At 37.0% G+C, this 17,184-nt stretch overlaps 1 protein-coding gene across 1 annotated transcript; it reads right to left on the bottom strand.

The window, feature by feature from the left end:
* Positions 1-2,692: 2,692 nt before the first annotated feature.
* Positions 2,693-16,875, bottom strand: SLC25A47 (solute carrier family 25 member 47). Its single transcript, XM_058162649.1, has 5 exons — positions 16,870-16,875; positions 9,461-9,532; positions 8,435-8,617; positions 6,612-6,888; positions 2,693-3,208 (listed from the first exon to the last, which is right to left on the bottom strand). The coding sequence occupies exons 1-5, from the start codon at positions 16,873-16,875 to the stop codon at positions 2,928-2,930; spliced, it is 819 nt and encodes a 272-aa protein (XP_058018632.1). The 3' UTR covers positions 2,693-2,927.
* Positions 16,876-17,184: the final 309 nt, after the last annotated feature.

The raw sequence follows: 17,184 nt of genomic DNA, 5'->3' as shown, positions 1-17,184 counted from the left end.
TCTTATTTGTTTGAATAGAGAAACCTAAAAGGAATAGATACACACTTTAAATAAGGTTTAAATAGCTCAACAAAATGTAGCATTAGATGGGGCCATTTTGAGAGATCCATATTCTCCAATCAGAGCATTGGTCCTGTCAACCTATTGTTTTCTGCTCACCAATCATTCACCACTTAATTTAACTGCTTTGGGAAAATCAATTTCTAGATATAAGGAATCTCTTTCCAACGTTTCCTTGGGGTGCTGCCTCTTATATAAATCTTTATGGTAAATAAGTGTGAATTGGGGTTGGGGAGAAATTTATTATTTTCCATAATGTCCTTTGCATAGCATAACTTCAGAACAATGTGGAAAGTAAGCTACATAATACTTTTTATAGGGCTTCAGAAAAGGTGTCCGGGCTGGATCTTGCAGGGGCATTGTTATCTCAGGTGATATTCAAGCCAGCAGCATGGTAATATCAATCATAGCTTTGTCTACTGTTAAGAGAAAACAGAAGATTTAAAGTAGAAGACAGCTTCCCTTTTCTCTTTCTATAGCACAGGGTCCAAAGCAGGGGTGAAATCTACTTATCTTCCCTATCGGTTCAGAAGTAAACGCACTGGGCACATGTGCTTGCTCCACTCGTGCGTGTGCCATCGTCACAACCGATTTTTAACCCTCTGCGCATGTGCGAAGCCGCCTGCACATGTGCAGAGGGTCAAAAAAGGGTTAGTTCCTAGTTAAAACCAGGAAGTAATGACGTCCATGCGGGTGGGCGGAGCCTCACACTGCCGCTGGTACAGGTTCACCGAACCACCTGCCACCGCCGCTACTAGTTTGCGCGAGCCAGACGGAACCGGCAGGATTTCACCATTGGTCCAAAGGTGATTAAATACATTTCTTGGGCAGACAGCTGTAGTTGAATCACAATCAAAAGGAATGAATCAAGCAGAAAACAAAAGGAGTAAGTCATGAGTACATCTCCAAAGCAGAATGAAAAAGGAGATTGACAGGGCTACAATGCTGTCTCCTTCAAGAGCAGTAGATGCTAATAGAGCATTGACAGATACAGAGCACCCTAGGGCAGCATTTCTCAACCTTGGCACTCAACCACTAAGTAGTAGGCATTTCAACTCCCAGAATAATTCCCTAACCAAACATTTTAAAAATTGCCAATGTTGAGAAACTTTGCTTTAGGGCGGGGTTTTCTAACATGAAAAGGATGTTCTTGGGATTACAGTATATGAGAGACTAAAGGCAAAAAATTTTTAAAAAATGCATAGCCGATTTTTCCTCACTAGAGTTTTGCCTCTTCATCAGGAATTGTGGGAATTGTTTTTTAATTAGTGCACATTATGGCCTGAAAGAGTTGGAAGGACCTTATGATTGGTATTGTAGTTGGAAAAAGGTCATAAATTCAGGCAAAATGTTTAAAAAAAACATTAAAACCCTGAACTTTTAAGGAACATTCTCTCTTTAAATCCTACAATATTAATCTGGCATTCCCACAGTTGCGTTCTTAATTTTCCCTTTTTGTTAGATATCTTTTGGATGGAGTGACAAGGGTATTATTTCAAAACCACTCTTCTTTTGCCAAGCAAGCGCTGAAATTTTTGTGGGAGCCTTTTATACAGACAGTCACAACTATAGGACCAAACTGATTTTTCTCAAAGAGCCCTGTTGGACCTTTGTTTGTAGATGAACCAGAAAACCAGGTCTTCTTTCTTCCATTTTGCACCTTTGAATTTATGCTAATCAATTGTAATCCGTAAATGCTGTTTTTACAACCTCTTACTTTGTTTTACTTCTTTCCTATTTGAATCTGTAAGCTAACAATTCACTATTGGTAGCTTTTCCCATGCTATGAAGGTATTTCAAACCCAGTTTATGCTTTTTTCCCCCATGACCAGACTTTCTAGATTTGCCAATTGACCCATATTCTAGGTGTCAGTCCAAAGAAACGGGGTCCCTGAATTGGAGCAATTCTGAGTATTCTGAGATTCTGAGCCCAAGAGTTTGTAATGGGTGAGCATCTGACATATAAAAGTTTTCTTTCCTGGGTATTTGAATTTATTTATGCCCTTCCTGGGTATTTGAATTCCCTCCTTTTCTGACATTAAATACAGAAAGAGAGAAGACAAATGATTGGCAGGGCAGGGGGAACCATTGTGCTATTATAAGTAAATTGTAAATGGCTGAAGGTGGCTTTATTCTTTGATTGAGACACAAGCTAGGCAAATGCAACACATAACACAAAATTAAATATGTGCAAAACTTTTTTTTTAAATACCCAATTTTTATAGTCTCAAGAATGTGTTTAACCATCAATGTACTATTTGGATTTAGAAACAATTCCCTTGACAAGGAAACTAGTTGTCATCATTTCATAATTAATGAAGTAGGCAATGCAGTCATTGTTTAAATGTATACAAACCCTCCCTCATCCCTTCCAATGATTTTTAAACTTAGGTGAGATTCAGACTACAAGTGAAATCTTATTTTTAACAGTGTCTTTAATCTTCAAGGAGTTATTTTTAAAAGCATATTTAATCAATAAAAAATACATTCAAGATTGAGACACAATTATGACCCTCTTGGATTGATTAAATGAACAAGCTACAGTAGGCCTTCAGCTCCTACAAGAAGCTCCTGCAAGAAGCTCAATAGTTCTAGCAACGTAAACTCATCCTAACTTGTTTGTAATTATAGTTCAGAAAATAAACAAAAGCATCCTAATTTATTCCCCTCATGCTACACAAACACACACACACATCAAAAAAAAAAAACTATTGAGAGCATAATAAAAATTTAATGCATATATCCAATTCTGAAATTTGCAAACATAAAGATAATTTATAATCACAAGACTTTTTTGAAAAAAATATTTAAATAAATTGGCTTTAAAAATAGGCAAGCACTTATAGAATAATGCTGAAATAAAATCTTCATTTCTCCAAACGTTTCCCAAACCTAAGAACGGCTTCGTAAGTTAAGAATATCATCATATTTGTAGGAAATGCACGAAGCGAGTTTAGTCCAAGGCCTTTAAAAAGAACTCTTACTCCTTCTTCCCTTATGCTGTCTCTGACACAGTGCATTAGTCCAGTATATTTTCGCTGTCCATCACCATCTGCTTGCATTCGGGCTTTAATGACATCCATTGGGGTTGCTGTACCCCAGGCAAGAACACCAGCACAGCCTCCAGATAGAAGCACAGCCCACAGGTCTGTAAACATAAGTATAAATAAGGTAACTTATCATTAATACTCCAAAATTATTAAAAATCCAAATGTTGGTAAAAGAAATATCCCAAACTTTCTATTAACATTACTATAAGTACCTCAAAGAAAGCCATTTTCCCACCTTAACATAGGAGAGTTTCTTATACTGGCTGAAAATAAAGTAGTGAAGGGTGACAAGTTGTTTTTTTTTTGGTTTTGGGTTTTTATCTTTTTTGAGAGGAGGATCTTAAACTCAGTGTCATCTTCCTTTGGGTAAACAAAGCATTATGTAAATTAATATAATCCTCATAAAATATCACTTTAAGGCAAAACATGAGCCACTGTGTCTTTTTCCCAAGCAAAGAAAAGACCTTCAATTCTCATTATCGAATCAAACTCCATCTAACACACACACACATGTATCCACATGAAAGGTGTGACTACAGAATTTGATAATAGTAGCCTGATATAGCTGTCAAAAAGAAATTAAACAAATTCATGGAGGATATCAAACATTTTTCAAGGGCATCTGGCTGGCCCCTTTGGATCCTGGATATTGGGACAGACCATATAAATAACCATATTTAAACACATTATAGAGTGACCACTTGGAATCAAATCTGAATGTTAAGAAGAATTTGAGGTACTTTGCTATATTGACATAACCCTTCATACCATGTATCGTATATTAAGCCAAAAAAACCAACCACCCGTCTGTAAGTGAACTATTAGATAAAAGGGCATAGCTAAAATAAAATTGTCATAATGCCTTTTTGACCTGCTTTCCATAGTTCATGCCTAAGATGCCTGACATTCCTATTGTGAAACACAAGATGAGGCATTCAACTAGTTCTCTAATTCTATTAATCATCATGCTTCCCCTTTTTCAAGTATGTGACAGTAGTTTCTCTCCCTCTTCAAATACTACCTACGTTTGGCTGAGTTGTTTGCTGAAAAATTCCAAATAAGGTTCACTGTCTTCATCTCGTTTTGATTTTTATGACCTTCTGTTAAATTAAACTACAGGATTGTGTCACAGATTTGAGTAATCTGTTTACAAGGTAAATTCAATATAGTGTGAGAGCCAAATTATTAGGGGTTTTTTTTCCCCCTGCAAGGCAACACACTTCAATGACGGGAGAAACTGGTATTTTCTTCAAGGCTCAAGCTGTTAAAATTTAACCTTAAATAAAACCTTATTACAGTTTTGTAATCTGCTATAAAAAGTTGTTAGCCAGAGTGTCAGCCTTTCCTCAGTGTTTTGGGATTGCTGGCTGGATAAATTCTGCTAATTGGTCATTTGGAGGGCAACAGCTGGGAAGAGGGTGGGTGGGCTGTAATATTTATCTATTTGTTCATTTATTTGTTTGTTTATAAGCACCCAGAATGACCCTGAGACCCTACTAATAAAAGTAACAATAGTGGGAAGCAATCGGAGTCCACACCTTCGCCATCATACTTCCCATGCAATTTTAAACACAACTCTTAAATTATGATTTATTCTTCTTCTGACAGCTGATTGTATTGCTAAAACAAGCATGGGTGTTGAACCAAAAGAAAACCCTTAAGGCAAGCAAAAAAGAAATAACTCAATTTCCTACCATAATGAATAATCATTTTTTATGTCTCACACTCAGAAAAGCTATTACTCCTATAATTCTTGTACCTTCCCTTCATTTCCATAGATGAGAGCTTCTTTGCACAGTAATACACAAATCAATTTTTTTACAGTGGTCTACTCTCTCCTTAAGACCTAAAATTATTTTGGAAATCATTCCCAGAATTAAGGGGGGGCAATGAGGACTGCTGCCTTAAGATTTCTGTTTTATTTTTTTACTTTTTCCATCCGTTCTTCCCTCACTTATTGAGCATATACATATCCTTCACCCCATTTTCTTTCCAGGTAAACAATATTAGGCCAAAACAGCTAAACCAAGTTTATATCAACACCGTTTACTAAACCCCTTCAAAGTTTTCTACGCTTGCAAATCATCCATGCTTCCACCATATCTATGTATCGCTTCATACAACTTCCTTTTGTTCTCACCAATAAAAGAAAAAAAATCACAATTTGAAAAATCCTTGCACAATTCTTGCTGCTTCGGTATGTCAATTTTTACAATAAATTATGAACCTTTGCCAAATATATGCTTGCCTTAATAGTTTAAATTTTAAATGCACAGCATTAGTTACCATAAATTCAAGAGAACAAAACTTTTTTAAAAAAATCCTTTTATGCAGGAAAAGCTGGTGAATGACATCAGAGAACACAGCCTCTATCAACCAATTTCATAAGAGTACAAACAGAATTTTGTAATAAGCACTTTAACAATGTTACACAATCTGTGTAATCTATGTGAATTATCATTAAGCTTATTTTACCTTATTTTATATGCAAAGAATCTGCAACATCTACTTATAAAAACCAAGAAGCAGCGTGAAAAAAATGGGATTAAAATTAAATATAAAGAAGAAAAATTAAATATAAACAGAGGCATAGAATCAAAATCACGTGAAGTATTAGTACCAATTTATAAAGCCTTAGTAAGTCCACACCTGGAATACTGCATCCAGTTTTGGTCACCGCATTACAAAAAAGATGTTGAAACTTTGGAAAAAGTGCAAAGAAGAGAAACTAAGAAGATTAAAGGCCTGTAGAGTAAAACATATGAAGAAAGGTTGCAGGATTTAGGTTTGGTAATCTAGAGAAAAAAAGGACTAGGGGAGACATGATCGTATTATTCCAATATTGAGAGGCTGCCACAAAGAGGAGGGAATTAATTTATTTTCTAAAGCACCAGAAAGCAGGACAAGAAACAGTGGATGAAAACTAATCAAGGAGAGAAGCAACCTGGAACTGAGGAGAAACTTCCTAACAGCGAGAACAATTAACCAGTGGAACAGCTTGCCTTCAGACCCTGTGGGTGCTTCATCAGTGGAGGCTTTTAGGAAGAGACTGGACAGTCATTTGTCTGAAATGGTATAGAACCTCCTGCTTGAGGAGGAGGCTGTACTAGAAGACCTCCAAGGTCCTTCCAGCTCTATTCTGATTCTGAAGAGACATCCTGAGAAAGTGCTTTGTTTAACTCTGTGGAAATAGGGTGTGGGAATTTGCAATATCTGGGATCAGGCAGAGGAACATCTTACACCTCTATGGAATCATTTCTAGTACAAAAATATGTGGCCATGTAAACATTACAGAGATCTAAGGCAAGACAGCCTGTATTCAAAAGATGAATATATTCTTCCTCCAGTATCCTTAACGATGCTTTAAAAAGTTTGTATACCACAGGGTGACAAGGAAAAATGCAAGGTGGAAATGAATATATATCCCGCTATCATGACGCAAACAGCCAAGACAGACATCTAAAGCTTCTGAAACAGATGGTTCCCATTTAATGCACATACCTGGTTTGTTTTTACCAGTTGGAGTAAGCCAATCACACAGGACAGAGTAGGTGAGAAAATATGCTCCACATGAATGACAATCCCTGCCCAACAGAGCCAAAGATCCTTTGTACAGACCTGCAAGGCCTTCTTCTTTGACTATTGTCCTCAAACAATGCAAGGAACCTTGATACTTAGGTCGGGAGTCAAAGGGATGAGATGATCCTATCAAGTAATATGGTTCTTTCTGGATCTGTAATCTTACTTTGGCTATTTCTGCAGGTGATATTAGCACAACCTAGAGAATATAATTAAGAGAATGTAGATTAGAGTTAGGATATACATTAGAATCAGATCTTGCTGCCCACAAAGACCCTAGCTCAGCTTCATGTATCATACCTGATCCCTTTGACCAAAATATATTCCTATATTTTCCAGTCATGTTTGCATTTCGCATATCTGCTCTGAAAATTTTCTGTAACAATCTAGAACAGACATGTCCAAAGCCCCGCCCGGGGGCCAATTGCGACCCATGTTCAAATTTCGAGTGGCCCGCAACCTCATCTCCCTGCCGGCTCAGCCTGTCACTCATCACCGCCAGCCGTCATTCATCGCACAGCGGTTCCCGCAGCTGTCCCCTGCTGCCTCCTGCTCCACAGCCACTCTGCTCTGCAGAGCATCTCAGCCATATTTTTCACCGGAAGATGGTGGTAGACCTGAGTCAGCACTCTTGTGACCCTTGTGAGCATGTGTACCCATTTCTAAAATGGTGACTGTAACTAAAAAAAGGAAAGTTGATAAGTGAGGGCCACCGCTTCCGGGACAAGTGGAAATTGGAGTATTTTTTTCACTGAAATACAAACTGTCTGCCTAATTTGCCAAGAGACTGTGGCTGTTTTCAAGGAATTCAATATCAAGAGGCAGTCCCAGATGACACATGCTAACTACAACAAGATAACTGGGAACAAATGTGGCAAAAAATGGAAGGAACTGGAAGCTCCTTTAATGGCACAGCAGCACTTTTTCACAAGTTATTTGTTTAGTCTTTCATAAAATAGTTCATTTGCATTTAATGTTAATGGTTCAAAGAATGTCAGGCTGAATGGGTGGCCCCCACACATTTTCACCTCACCAAATCTGGCCCTCCTTGCAAAAAGTTCGAACACCCCTGGTCTAGAGGAATAGGCAGCATTTTAGTAGCAGGGAGGACCAGCTTCAAACCAGTGTTTGTGAAAGGTTCATAATGAAAAATTTGGATTATATACCTGAGAAGGGCAAAGAGCTTTCTGATTTATTTTAGTTTAAGGGAAATTAATATATACATGTATTTTAGCGTTTAGAATGCAGCTTTTGTAGTTTCTCTGCATCCTAAATAGTTGGAAACTGCAGAACGTGGGACCACAGATTGCCCATCTCACTTCTAAAGATTCGAAGATAAATAGGAGATGCTGACAGGCCCTGTTCCATCAGCCCACTGATATATTTATTCCAGTGGTGAATTGCAAAAATTTTTGCTACCAGTTATGCTACCAGCTTGGGGGTGTCATGTGACTGGGTGGCATGGCCAACTTTTTTTTTTTTACTTTTTAAAAGCATTTTTTACTATCTATTTGCCCGAACCGGTAGTAAAAAATGCTTTAAAAAAGTAAAAAAAAAAAAAAAGGTTCCGACAATCGCGCAGCACAGCTGTGATCGTTGGAATCTTTTTTTTTTCTTTTTAAAGCATTTTTTTACTACCAGTTTGTCCAAACCGGTATTTTTATCACTACCAGTTCGCCTGAACCAAAGCAAACCGATAGCATTTCACCCCTGATTTATCCACATTATTTCATTTTTTAACCTACCCGAACAGCTCCAGTTACACAACCTGCAAAAGATATATCCACTTTTGATGGTTTTCTGTCTGCAGAGCCATATCGTAATTTACAGATACTATAAAGGAAGTTTTTGTAGATTCCAAATGAAAATGATGAAATCAATGATGCCATTAAAACTGTCATTGAAATGCCTTTGAAGAAACCTGCCACCTGAATGGAACAGAAAAGTGAGCAAAATGCCTTTTCAGAATAGAAGAATAAAAAACATAAGATTCCGTGTAAGGAACTCATTGAGTATTTATTACAGGCCTGTCAAACTGGCTGCCCATGGGCTGAATGCATCATGCACAGGCCACATCCACCCTGGCTCCGCAAAGGCAAAAAACTACGATATGTCATAATACATCATGTGATGCAATCAAATTTGACACCCTAATGGTCTAATCGTTTGAGTTCTTGTTGCTAGGCAAGGTATAAAAAAAAGCTACAGACACACATAGTTATATTATATTATTTTATTTCCACCTTTATTATTTTTATAAATAACTCAAGACAGAGAACACACACAATACTCCTTCCTCCTCCTATTTTCCCTACAACAACCTGTGACATGAGTTGGGCTGAAAGAGAATGACTGACCCAAAGTCACTCAGCTGGCTAAACAGAAAGTCACAAAAAACAGCCAGGTAAAATATTTGGACTAAATAGGCTTTAGTGCAATGCCACATATTATCTTTTTTCTATGTACATTACATTGTAAGAAATTACATTTAATGAATTTGGGGTCCTTGTACAACTTCTACAATGCCTCATCATTGGCCATCCTGGCTGCAGTTGATGGAAACTGAAGTCAAAAAGGTTCTAGAGGAAAAGTTCTATACCTTTAATGTCTTTAGCTTGCAGAATAAATTTGCTAATTTTTTAAAAATTATTTGGAACTGCAAGCAAATCTATAGATTTCCCTTGTGAATATTGTCAGGCTCTTTAAGAAGTAATAAAGCAAAAAATGGATTCTTTGATCAAGATAGAGTTATTATTCTTAGATATACATACCCTTTCAGTTCTATATATATCTCTGATACAGTGCCATATTCCACGATAGCGTGCTTCTGTCTGAATTCTCACCTACCAAAGCAAAGTAAAGCAATCCACCATACACATCAAATGTATAAACAGAGGTACCACAATTGGGCATTTTATGAAACATACATTTTGTTTACAAACAATAAGAACAAGAATGTTACATTAGTTAAAGGTGCAGAAAATTTGTTTTTGAAGAAGAATAGTAGAGATCTATAACTCAAGCAGTATTTAACACACCAAATCAGCCAAGAACATTTTTAATTAGCCAACCACATTTTGGCCTAGCATGTTGTGAAACTCTAGGCTGGGCAGGGAGAGTTTATAATTCGATGTGATGCACCAATTTATAAACCCAGAATCATGTATGGGTCAGTTAACCACAAGTAACAGAGCTATAACTGTCTAATATGGTTCTGACAGGATTAGGAGGGTGAACTTTGGAAATCCTTCTGCTAAATTCTTTAACTCCCCCTATAGCTTTTACCTGAAAAAGAAAAAAAAATTGTGGACACAATGAGTTAAACCATTGTATGATTTGTTTGCTTTTTATTTGGCACACTATGTGCACCCACCCACAGTGGATTGTAAAATAATGTATAGTTATTATAGTTAATGTATAGTTATATAGTGCGTTTTAGCAGATTCTGACCAGTTCTAGAGAACCGGTAGCGGAAATTTTGAGTAGTTCGGAAAACTGGTAGTAAAAATTCTGACTGGCCCCACCCCCATCTATTCTCTGCCTCCCAAATCCCAGCTGATCGGGAGGAAATGAGGATTTTGCAGTAACCTTCCCCTGGATTGGGGAGAGAATGGAGATTTTACAGTATCCTTCCCCTGGCGTGGGGTGGGAATGGAGATTTTACAGTATCCTTCCCCTGCCATGCCCACTAAGCCACGCCCACCAAGCCATACCACACCCACCAAGCCATGCCCGCAAAACCAGTAGTAAAAAAAATTGAAACCCACCACTGAATATAGTTCATTAAACAAAGCATCAGCTACACAAAGTGCTAACTCAGTCACAAAGAAGAAACCTACAGTTACCCATGTGGTAGGGATTATACACAAAATAGAACTTTTAAAAAATTGGCTGACATACCTTTATTGTATCCAATGGATAACCTACTGCAGCACTAACACCACCTGAAACAGGTAATTGTATGTGAATTTGTTTGGGAAGTGTTATAATTAAATATGTTCAAGGCCACAGAGGACAGACCACATTCCTCAAGCTACCACGTTAAAACTTCCCAAGCCATCCCATCCATGTTCCGCATTTACCAAATCCTTCCCTCTTGCTTTGAAATTATTGTTTGTATATACTTTTTGATGGACTATGAAAGTTAAGACTTTCCCCCACCCAAACCAACAATGCAATTTGTACAAGAAAATATAATTAGATGTGAGCATCCCCAAAATGCACTGCAGAATGTGGCTGGGATTGAATACTCATACAAAATCTACTGCAGCCAGATCGCGAAGATTGTCTTTGTCTTAAATTTATCATGCATTAAGCTTATATTCATAATGCCAAAACTGACTTGAGAAAGGAGAAAAAAATATACAATGTGGATGGGAAGTGTAAACATCCTCAGATTGGAGAAGCAATACGCACATCACCTTGAATTCCTGGTGGAAAGGGAAATCTTAACAAAGAAACCAGAAATACTGGTGCTTAATAAATATGAAACAAGGGTGGGAAGGCAGACATCTTGTGGTAGTTCATTCAGCAAATTCAAATATTAAAAAAATACAAAAAGATCCTGCAATCAAGAATTTCAGTGTAAAATGTTCCTATTCCATTCCCAGTTTCTTTTCTTATCTAGATTTTGTAAAGCTGTTTCTTCTTTAGCTGCCATTCCTTTGCTTTTACCCCTTTTTTGCCCTTTTTTCTGCAGTGTTCTATGATTAGATCAGGGGTAGTCAACCTTTTTATACCTACCGCCCACTTTTATATCTGTTAGTAGTAAAATTTTCTAACCGTCCACCGGTTCCACAGTAATGTGCCATCTATCATCGTCTGCGCATGCCTCTTGTGCATTATGGATTGGGTTTGGGGGCGGCGCTGGCTACCAGCTCTGCTTGTCTGTTACAGCTGGGTGATGTGGGGGAAGATATGTGAGCTATTCTGGGACAAGGCTCTTTTGTTTGCAGTCGCACTATAGCGCCATTTAGTTTCACTTACATAACGTGAACTAAACTTATGCACGGGCGATACAAATAGTGTATTTTCAGAAATTTAAATTGTCACAGGGAATTTTATGAAAACCTAATGAAAATGTTTTTAAATAATGCTATGATTTTTTTTAAAAAAGTCAATTAAATTAAAAAAAAGGAAAGTGCTTCAGTATCGGACAAAACCCCTACCGCCCACCATGAAAGCTGGAATGCCCACTAGTGGGTGGTAGGGACCAGGTTGACTACCACTGGATTAGATAGTCTCAGCAAAACATTGTCAGAGAAATAAAAATATAGCTAAACTTTTAGACATTATTTGATTCTGCATGTTGATTATATGTGTCCTGTAAATATTTAGCATATGAAGAAATGTTAAATAACCAGGTCTTCTTTCAAAACATTTCTCCAGGAAATTAATATTCTACATCCACAATGAAGAATGCAGAATACTCTGCACCTACAACTTTCCTACTTCAATTTCTGGGATTAAAACATATTAAATTAATTGTTATTATCTTTTATCAACACCAGCCAGAATGGCCAATGATCAGGCTGATGAGAGCTATAGTCTAACAACAACTGGATGGCCACAGAACCTTCTGCTTAGAGCTCAAGCAAGCTAATTCACTTCTCTATCTTAGGTACATTTCCATTTTTCAGTTGATACTTAATATACCATGCCTTCTAGCAACTATTGAGCCTACTTTATTCCTATTGGCTTATTCTGGGGGTGTAGGTGTTTGTGGTTTGTGGTTGATATTCTACTTTCACATACCTAGGAATTTGATGAATCATGGGAATATTTTTCCCTTGCTATATACTGTGTTCTCCTCAAGGAGTACCAAGTCTGCTAATAGAAACAATAATACAAGACCAGCCCAAGCATAAACTATAAATGAAAGAAGGCAAAAAGTGAAAAAATAAGGCCCATGTTAGTCTTGATAAAATTGTTGTTCTAGATATCAATTGACCTTTTCTAGAATGCCCTGAATAACAGTAATTATATAGCTTTTAAACAGTCTCAGGAGATTTTCATACTCCAAATATAGCCACCATCAGACATTTCTATGGCCCAAAATAGTCTGGGTCTGAAAAATTTGAGCTGCTGCCACAACTGGAGAAGTAAAACAAACAAGTCATACAATTCATGAGTGAATTTTCTATTTTCCATTAACCGTTTAAGTAGGTGTATACTATGAAACATACTCTAAAACTATAGTGGTTGAAGTGTTGGATATGGACTAGGAAGACTTAGGTCTTTGTCTCCATTCAACTAGTGTAAGCACACTGAGGAAGGTCAGGTCAAGAAATCATTATGGACGGGATGTGCCTTAATGGTAGCATATCAAAATCTTGAAGGCCTATTCAACTTTTTCAATGCCCTATCTTATATGAAACAAAATGAAAGCAGAGTTATTTTGTGTTTCTATTTCACATTTCCCCTTTCTCAGAACTCTGTAACCTTTTCTGCAACTCCCCCCTTATTGTCTCATTCATTCTGTCCCTGACCACGAGATTAAATCAAATCAAAATCAAATCAAACCTTTATTGTCAATGCACAACATGTGTACAATGAAATTGAATGAGCCTCCCTTGGTGAAGCCCCCGCCCCCCAAACACAAAATACATCTCAATAACTCAATAAATGAAAGAAATAGAATCCCTAAACCCAAATAAGTAATAACTAATACATATTCCCATATACCTACCCTGTTTCCCTCAAAATAAGACATCCCCTGATAATAAGCCCAATCGGGCTTTTGACGCATGGCAATAAGGCCAAGCGCTTATTTCAGGGTTCAAAAAAATATAAGACAGGATCTTATTTTCGGGGAAACACGGTATATGTATGTAACATTATATTATATTACATTGGTATGAACATGTTGCATATTGCGCTAGCCCTGCAAGTCTATCATATTAAACCTAATTGTGGTGTTATGTTGCGTTCAGAAGGTCTGTAGTCATTCAGGCTGTTTATTGCTGTTTTCTTTGGGGCTACAATGATAGTGGCTGCTTTTAGACATGATGGAACACTGGCTGTTTGCAGGGAGATGTTAAAAATCCTTTTTAGGATCTCTACATTAATTAATTAATGTACATTAATTCTACATCCTTCACAATTGTAAGCTCATTGGATAATTTGTCACTGTTTTTCACCCAACCTGTCTTATCTGTCTGTGGTAGGCATAGAATCAGGGGAGATCTCTTGTGTACATTCTCATCAAAAAAGTTGAGATATAAATAAAGTGTAGCTTTAGGACAGATGCTTTCTTATCATAACATCTTAGATACATTCAACAAGAGACCAAATACGTCATACAGAGAAAAAATAAATTCTGTATCTAATCTTTTCAATTGTCTTTTTTATATGTACATGGTTTTAATTCAGGGCATCCAATGCCAGGTGGATTATTCCTTATACTGTAGTAATTTTCACAGTCATTTGTTTGATGTGCTCTGCTTGAAGAGCTGCTCAATCTACATCTGGCTTAAGATAAAGAATCATTAGAACAAAGAACATGAATTGTCCATCCAAATTCAGCAAGTGGATAGTAGATTGAGCACAAAAGTTTAGAGGTTATTTAGTATATTTCTAGTTAAGACATTGTACTTTTTTCACAGGTCTATAAACTGAGGTTTGCTATCATTAACACTAACAATGCTATCAATCTGTCAACGTGAGCCTATTGCTTAAGATTCCTTGTTCATGAATATATAGGAACAGAGGGGGGGAAAGGGGGCCAAATGATAAATATGACTGTGTAATTGTGCAAATGCGATCTACATACTTGCATCAGACATTGGGATACAAATACATAAAGGCAGCATTTGTGTGATGATGTAGATATGTTTTCATATAGACATTACTGTCCCTGTTCTTTTTTTAAACATCCTTCCAAATGTAATTTTAGAAAGAAGCCCAACCCACAACCTTATTTTTACTCTGCCAAAGCTCGGGATTTCCACAATATTCCTTCTTTTTGGAAGTACTTCAGTGATGTTTCTAGTGGTTATATTTCTTCCTAGGCCTCCCTCTTTGAGTTTCTCCACCATGATAACATACTTTCATCTTCTTGTTTCTATCTGTCAAGCAAGATGCATTCATGGAAATAGCTCAAATCCTCAGCTGTTCCCAGAGTATATGTTTACTAGCACTTTCCTTGACTAACTGGAAATGGGTGACTTGATACTTGCCTCTCCCAGCTGGCCACCATTTTGGAAATATATCTGATTAAAGGTTTCACAGAAATTGAATGAATAGACTGGGAAAGAAGAGGTGAAGTTCCCCTTTCCTGTAATCCTTTGGTAATGATGCTTGCAATATAGGACCATAAACTGAAACCTAAACAGACTTCAACCTGTTAAAACAGATTTGTGGGGGTGGGGAGAGTTAGTCTTACAGTTTGTGGTTGCAACTTTCATTCAAAGATTTAGGAGAGTATTGGGAAAGTACAACAGTTGAGGAAATTTGTTACACCAGCAATACATGTCTAATTCTTGCCTATTCACACTTAGAGAGAATTCCTAATGTCAAATAATCAAAATGTGACATTTAATGGACCAGATAAATCAGTTATTTGAGAATCAAAATAAGTGTCCCTCAGCCACATGACCTGAAGAAATAGAACAGTCTAAAATAACAAACAGATAGTTCACAGTGTTTTGAAGGAGCTTTAACCTGAACTAATAATTACGCAAATCAAACTGCATAGAATAGGTTCTTGCAAGTTCTCTCATTCCTCTAATTATATAATTTCTCAACAGGAAAAAATGTATTCCTGAATAAAATCATCATAATTATTCTGACTGGCTTTCTACTTCCAAGAATTCAAGAAGTAGAAGGTTTTTTTACCAGGCACATATTAATCCTGACCTCCCTTAAGTGTGCTTTTTAATTCTTGATCAACTTCAGACAACAGCTGCTTAATATTAGTAGTCCACATTTAGCAACCACAATTTGAAGATTTTAGTAAATTGCAAAACAAAAAACTGAGAAAGGTGATTATGTTCTCAATCAAGGAAGGAAAATTGAACAGCTGTTGGAGAGATATAACATGAAGGATTGTAATTCTGCTCCAACATCTATGAGCACAGATTTTCACAACAATTTGGGTGAGGACAAAATTGAAGCCTGTGATCAAGAGATATATGTCAGCAATAGCTTGCTATATCTGTCACAGTGATAGCTTGTGCAGTAAGCATCTTAAGTCGCTTTACTGCAGCACCAATGCATTGCATTGGATGGGTGTAAAAAGGATTTGAAGGGTATTTGAAGGAAACTGTGAATTTAGGTCTTCAAATACAGGTCTCTGAAGAATTAAAATTGAATGTTATATTGACAGTGATTATGCCAATGATATAAAAACCAGAAAGTCTAATTCTGAGATTGTGATATTATTTGAAGGGGCTTTAATTGGTTGAAAGTCCAGAAAACAAACAACCGTAACCACTTCTGTTATGGAGGCAGAATTTATTGCTCTATCTGAACTTTGTTCAGAGGTAACTTGGTACATACAGCTGTTAAAGGATTTAAATGTAAAGGTAAATGAAGCTGTAATAGTGTTTAAAGATAATGCTGCTTGCATTAAAATGTCAACAGGTGACAGAGTAAAAAATAGAAGAAGTATGTGGTTATTAAATATTGTAATGTACGAGCCATCAAATGTATATTAATTAGCTTGCTTCACTGTTCTTCAGAACACTGTTCTTGCAGATGTAACCTTAGAGTTACATACATTGGGTGGAGTGCACCATGGGAAGAATATTAAGTTATTTGGTTTTATGTTTATTCCAGTCATACAGGGAAGAATGTCAGTGTATAAGAATTTATGAACTGGAATAGCCATGGCAACAAGTCAGCCAATGGGAACTGTTTGGTGACTGAGACACAGGATTTGTTGTGTGAGCCACGTGAGACTCACATAGCTCACACCATTGGAGCCTGGGCGTGGCTTAGCTTAACTGTTCTGTGCTGTAAGAGTTCATTTGTCTTTGCTTGAGAATACTTGCTCTTCTTCTTCTCTCTACCACGTTGCAAGAGCCGCATGGGTATTGTATACCTGCATCATGTTTTATATTATTGTATATAAAGAAGTTTCTTCTATATAATGAATCCTGATGAATTATTTGCTTGTGTGCTGGCTGGATCGCTACAAACTCCAATACAAATGATCACTGTGAAAGACAGTGAGGCCTACCTGCATGTTATCAAATGTATTATGAATGGAATCCGAAAACATTCTGTACTGCGTTCCAGATTAAGAAATATATACTGGTTGCTTGATATTCATTACCTCCTTAAACCTCACTGCAGTAAACTGGATAACAAATCACTATTACTTTCAGCTGGATTTCAGTAAGATCAGCTTTCTCTCTGCTATGGCCTTTCTCCTTTTGCTTTCTGAGTACCTTAGAAAGATCTGTTTGTTCTGTACAAAAGCTCATGGGATGATCAAGGACCAGAACTTGTCAAATTCAAGAGGAATGCCTTCTTCAGAAGTTATCTAAATCAG

Source organism: Ahaetulla prasina, chromosome 1, assembly GCF_028640845.1.
Source record: "Ahaetulla prasina isolate Xishuangbanna chromosome 1, ASM2864084v1, whole genome shotgun sequence".
Classification (NCBI taxonomy): Eukaryota; Metazoa; Chordata; class Lepidosauria; order Squamata; family Colubridae; genus Ahaetulla; species Ahaetulla prasina.
The sequence above is the reverse complement of the archived record's forward strand: the minus strand, read 5'-3'. Positions and strand labels throughout refer to the sequence as shown.

What these genes read in the sequence shown, in the direction of transcription:
- SLC25A47 (XM_058162649.1), bottom strand. An exon ending in ATATATATAGAACTGAAAGG is followed by an intron (nt 8,618 to 9,460) that starts GTATGTATATCT and finishes TGTTCCATTCAG; the next exon opens with GTGGCAGGTTTCTTCAAAGG. An exon ending in AACTGGTAAAAACAAACCAG is followed by an intron (nt 3,209 to 6,611) that starts GTATGTGCATTA and finishes TTATGTTTACAG; the next exon opens with ACCTGTGGGCTGTGCTTCTA.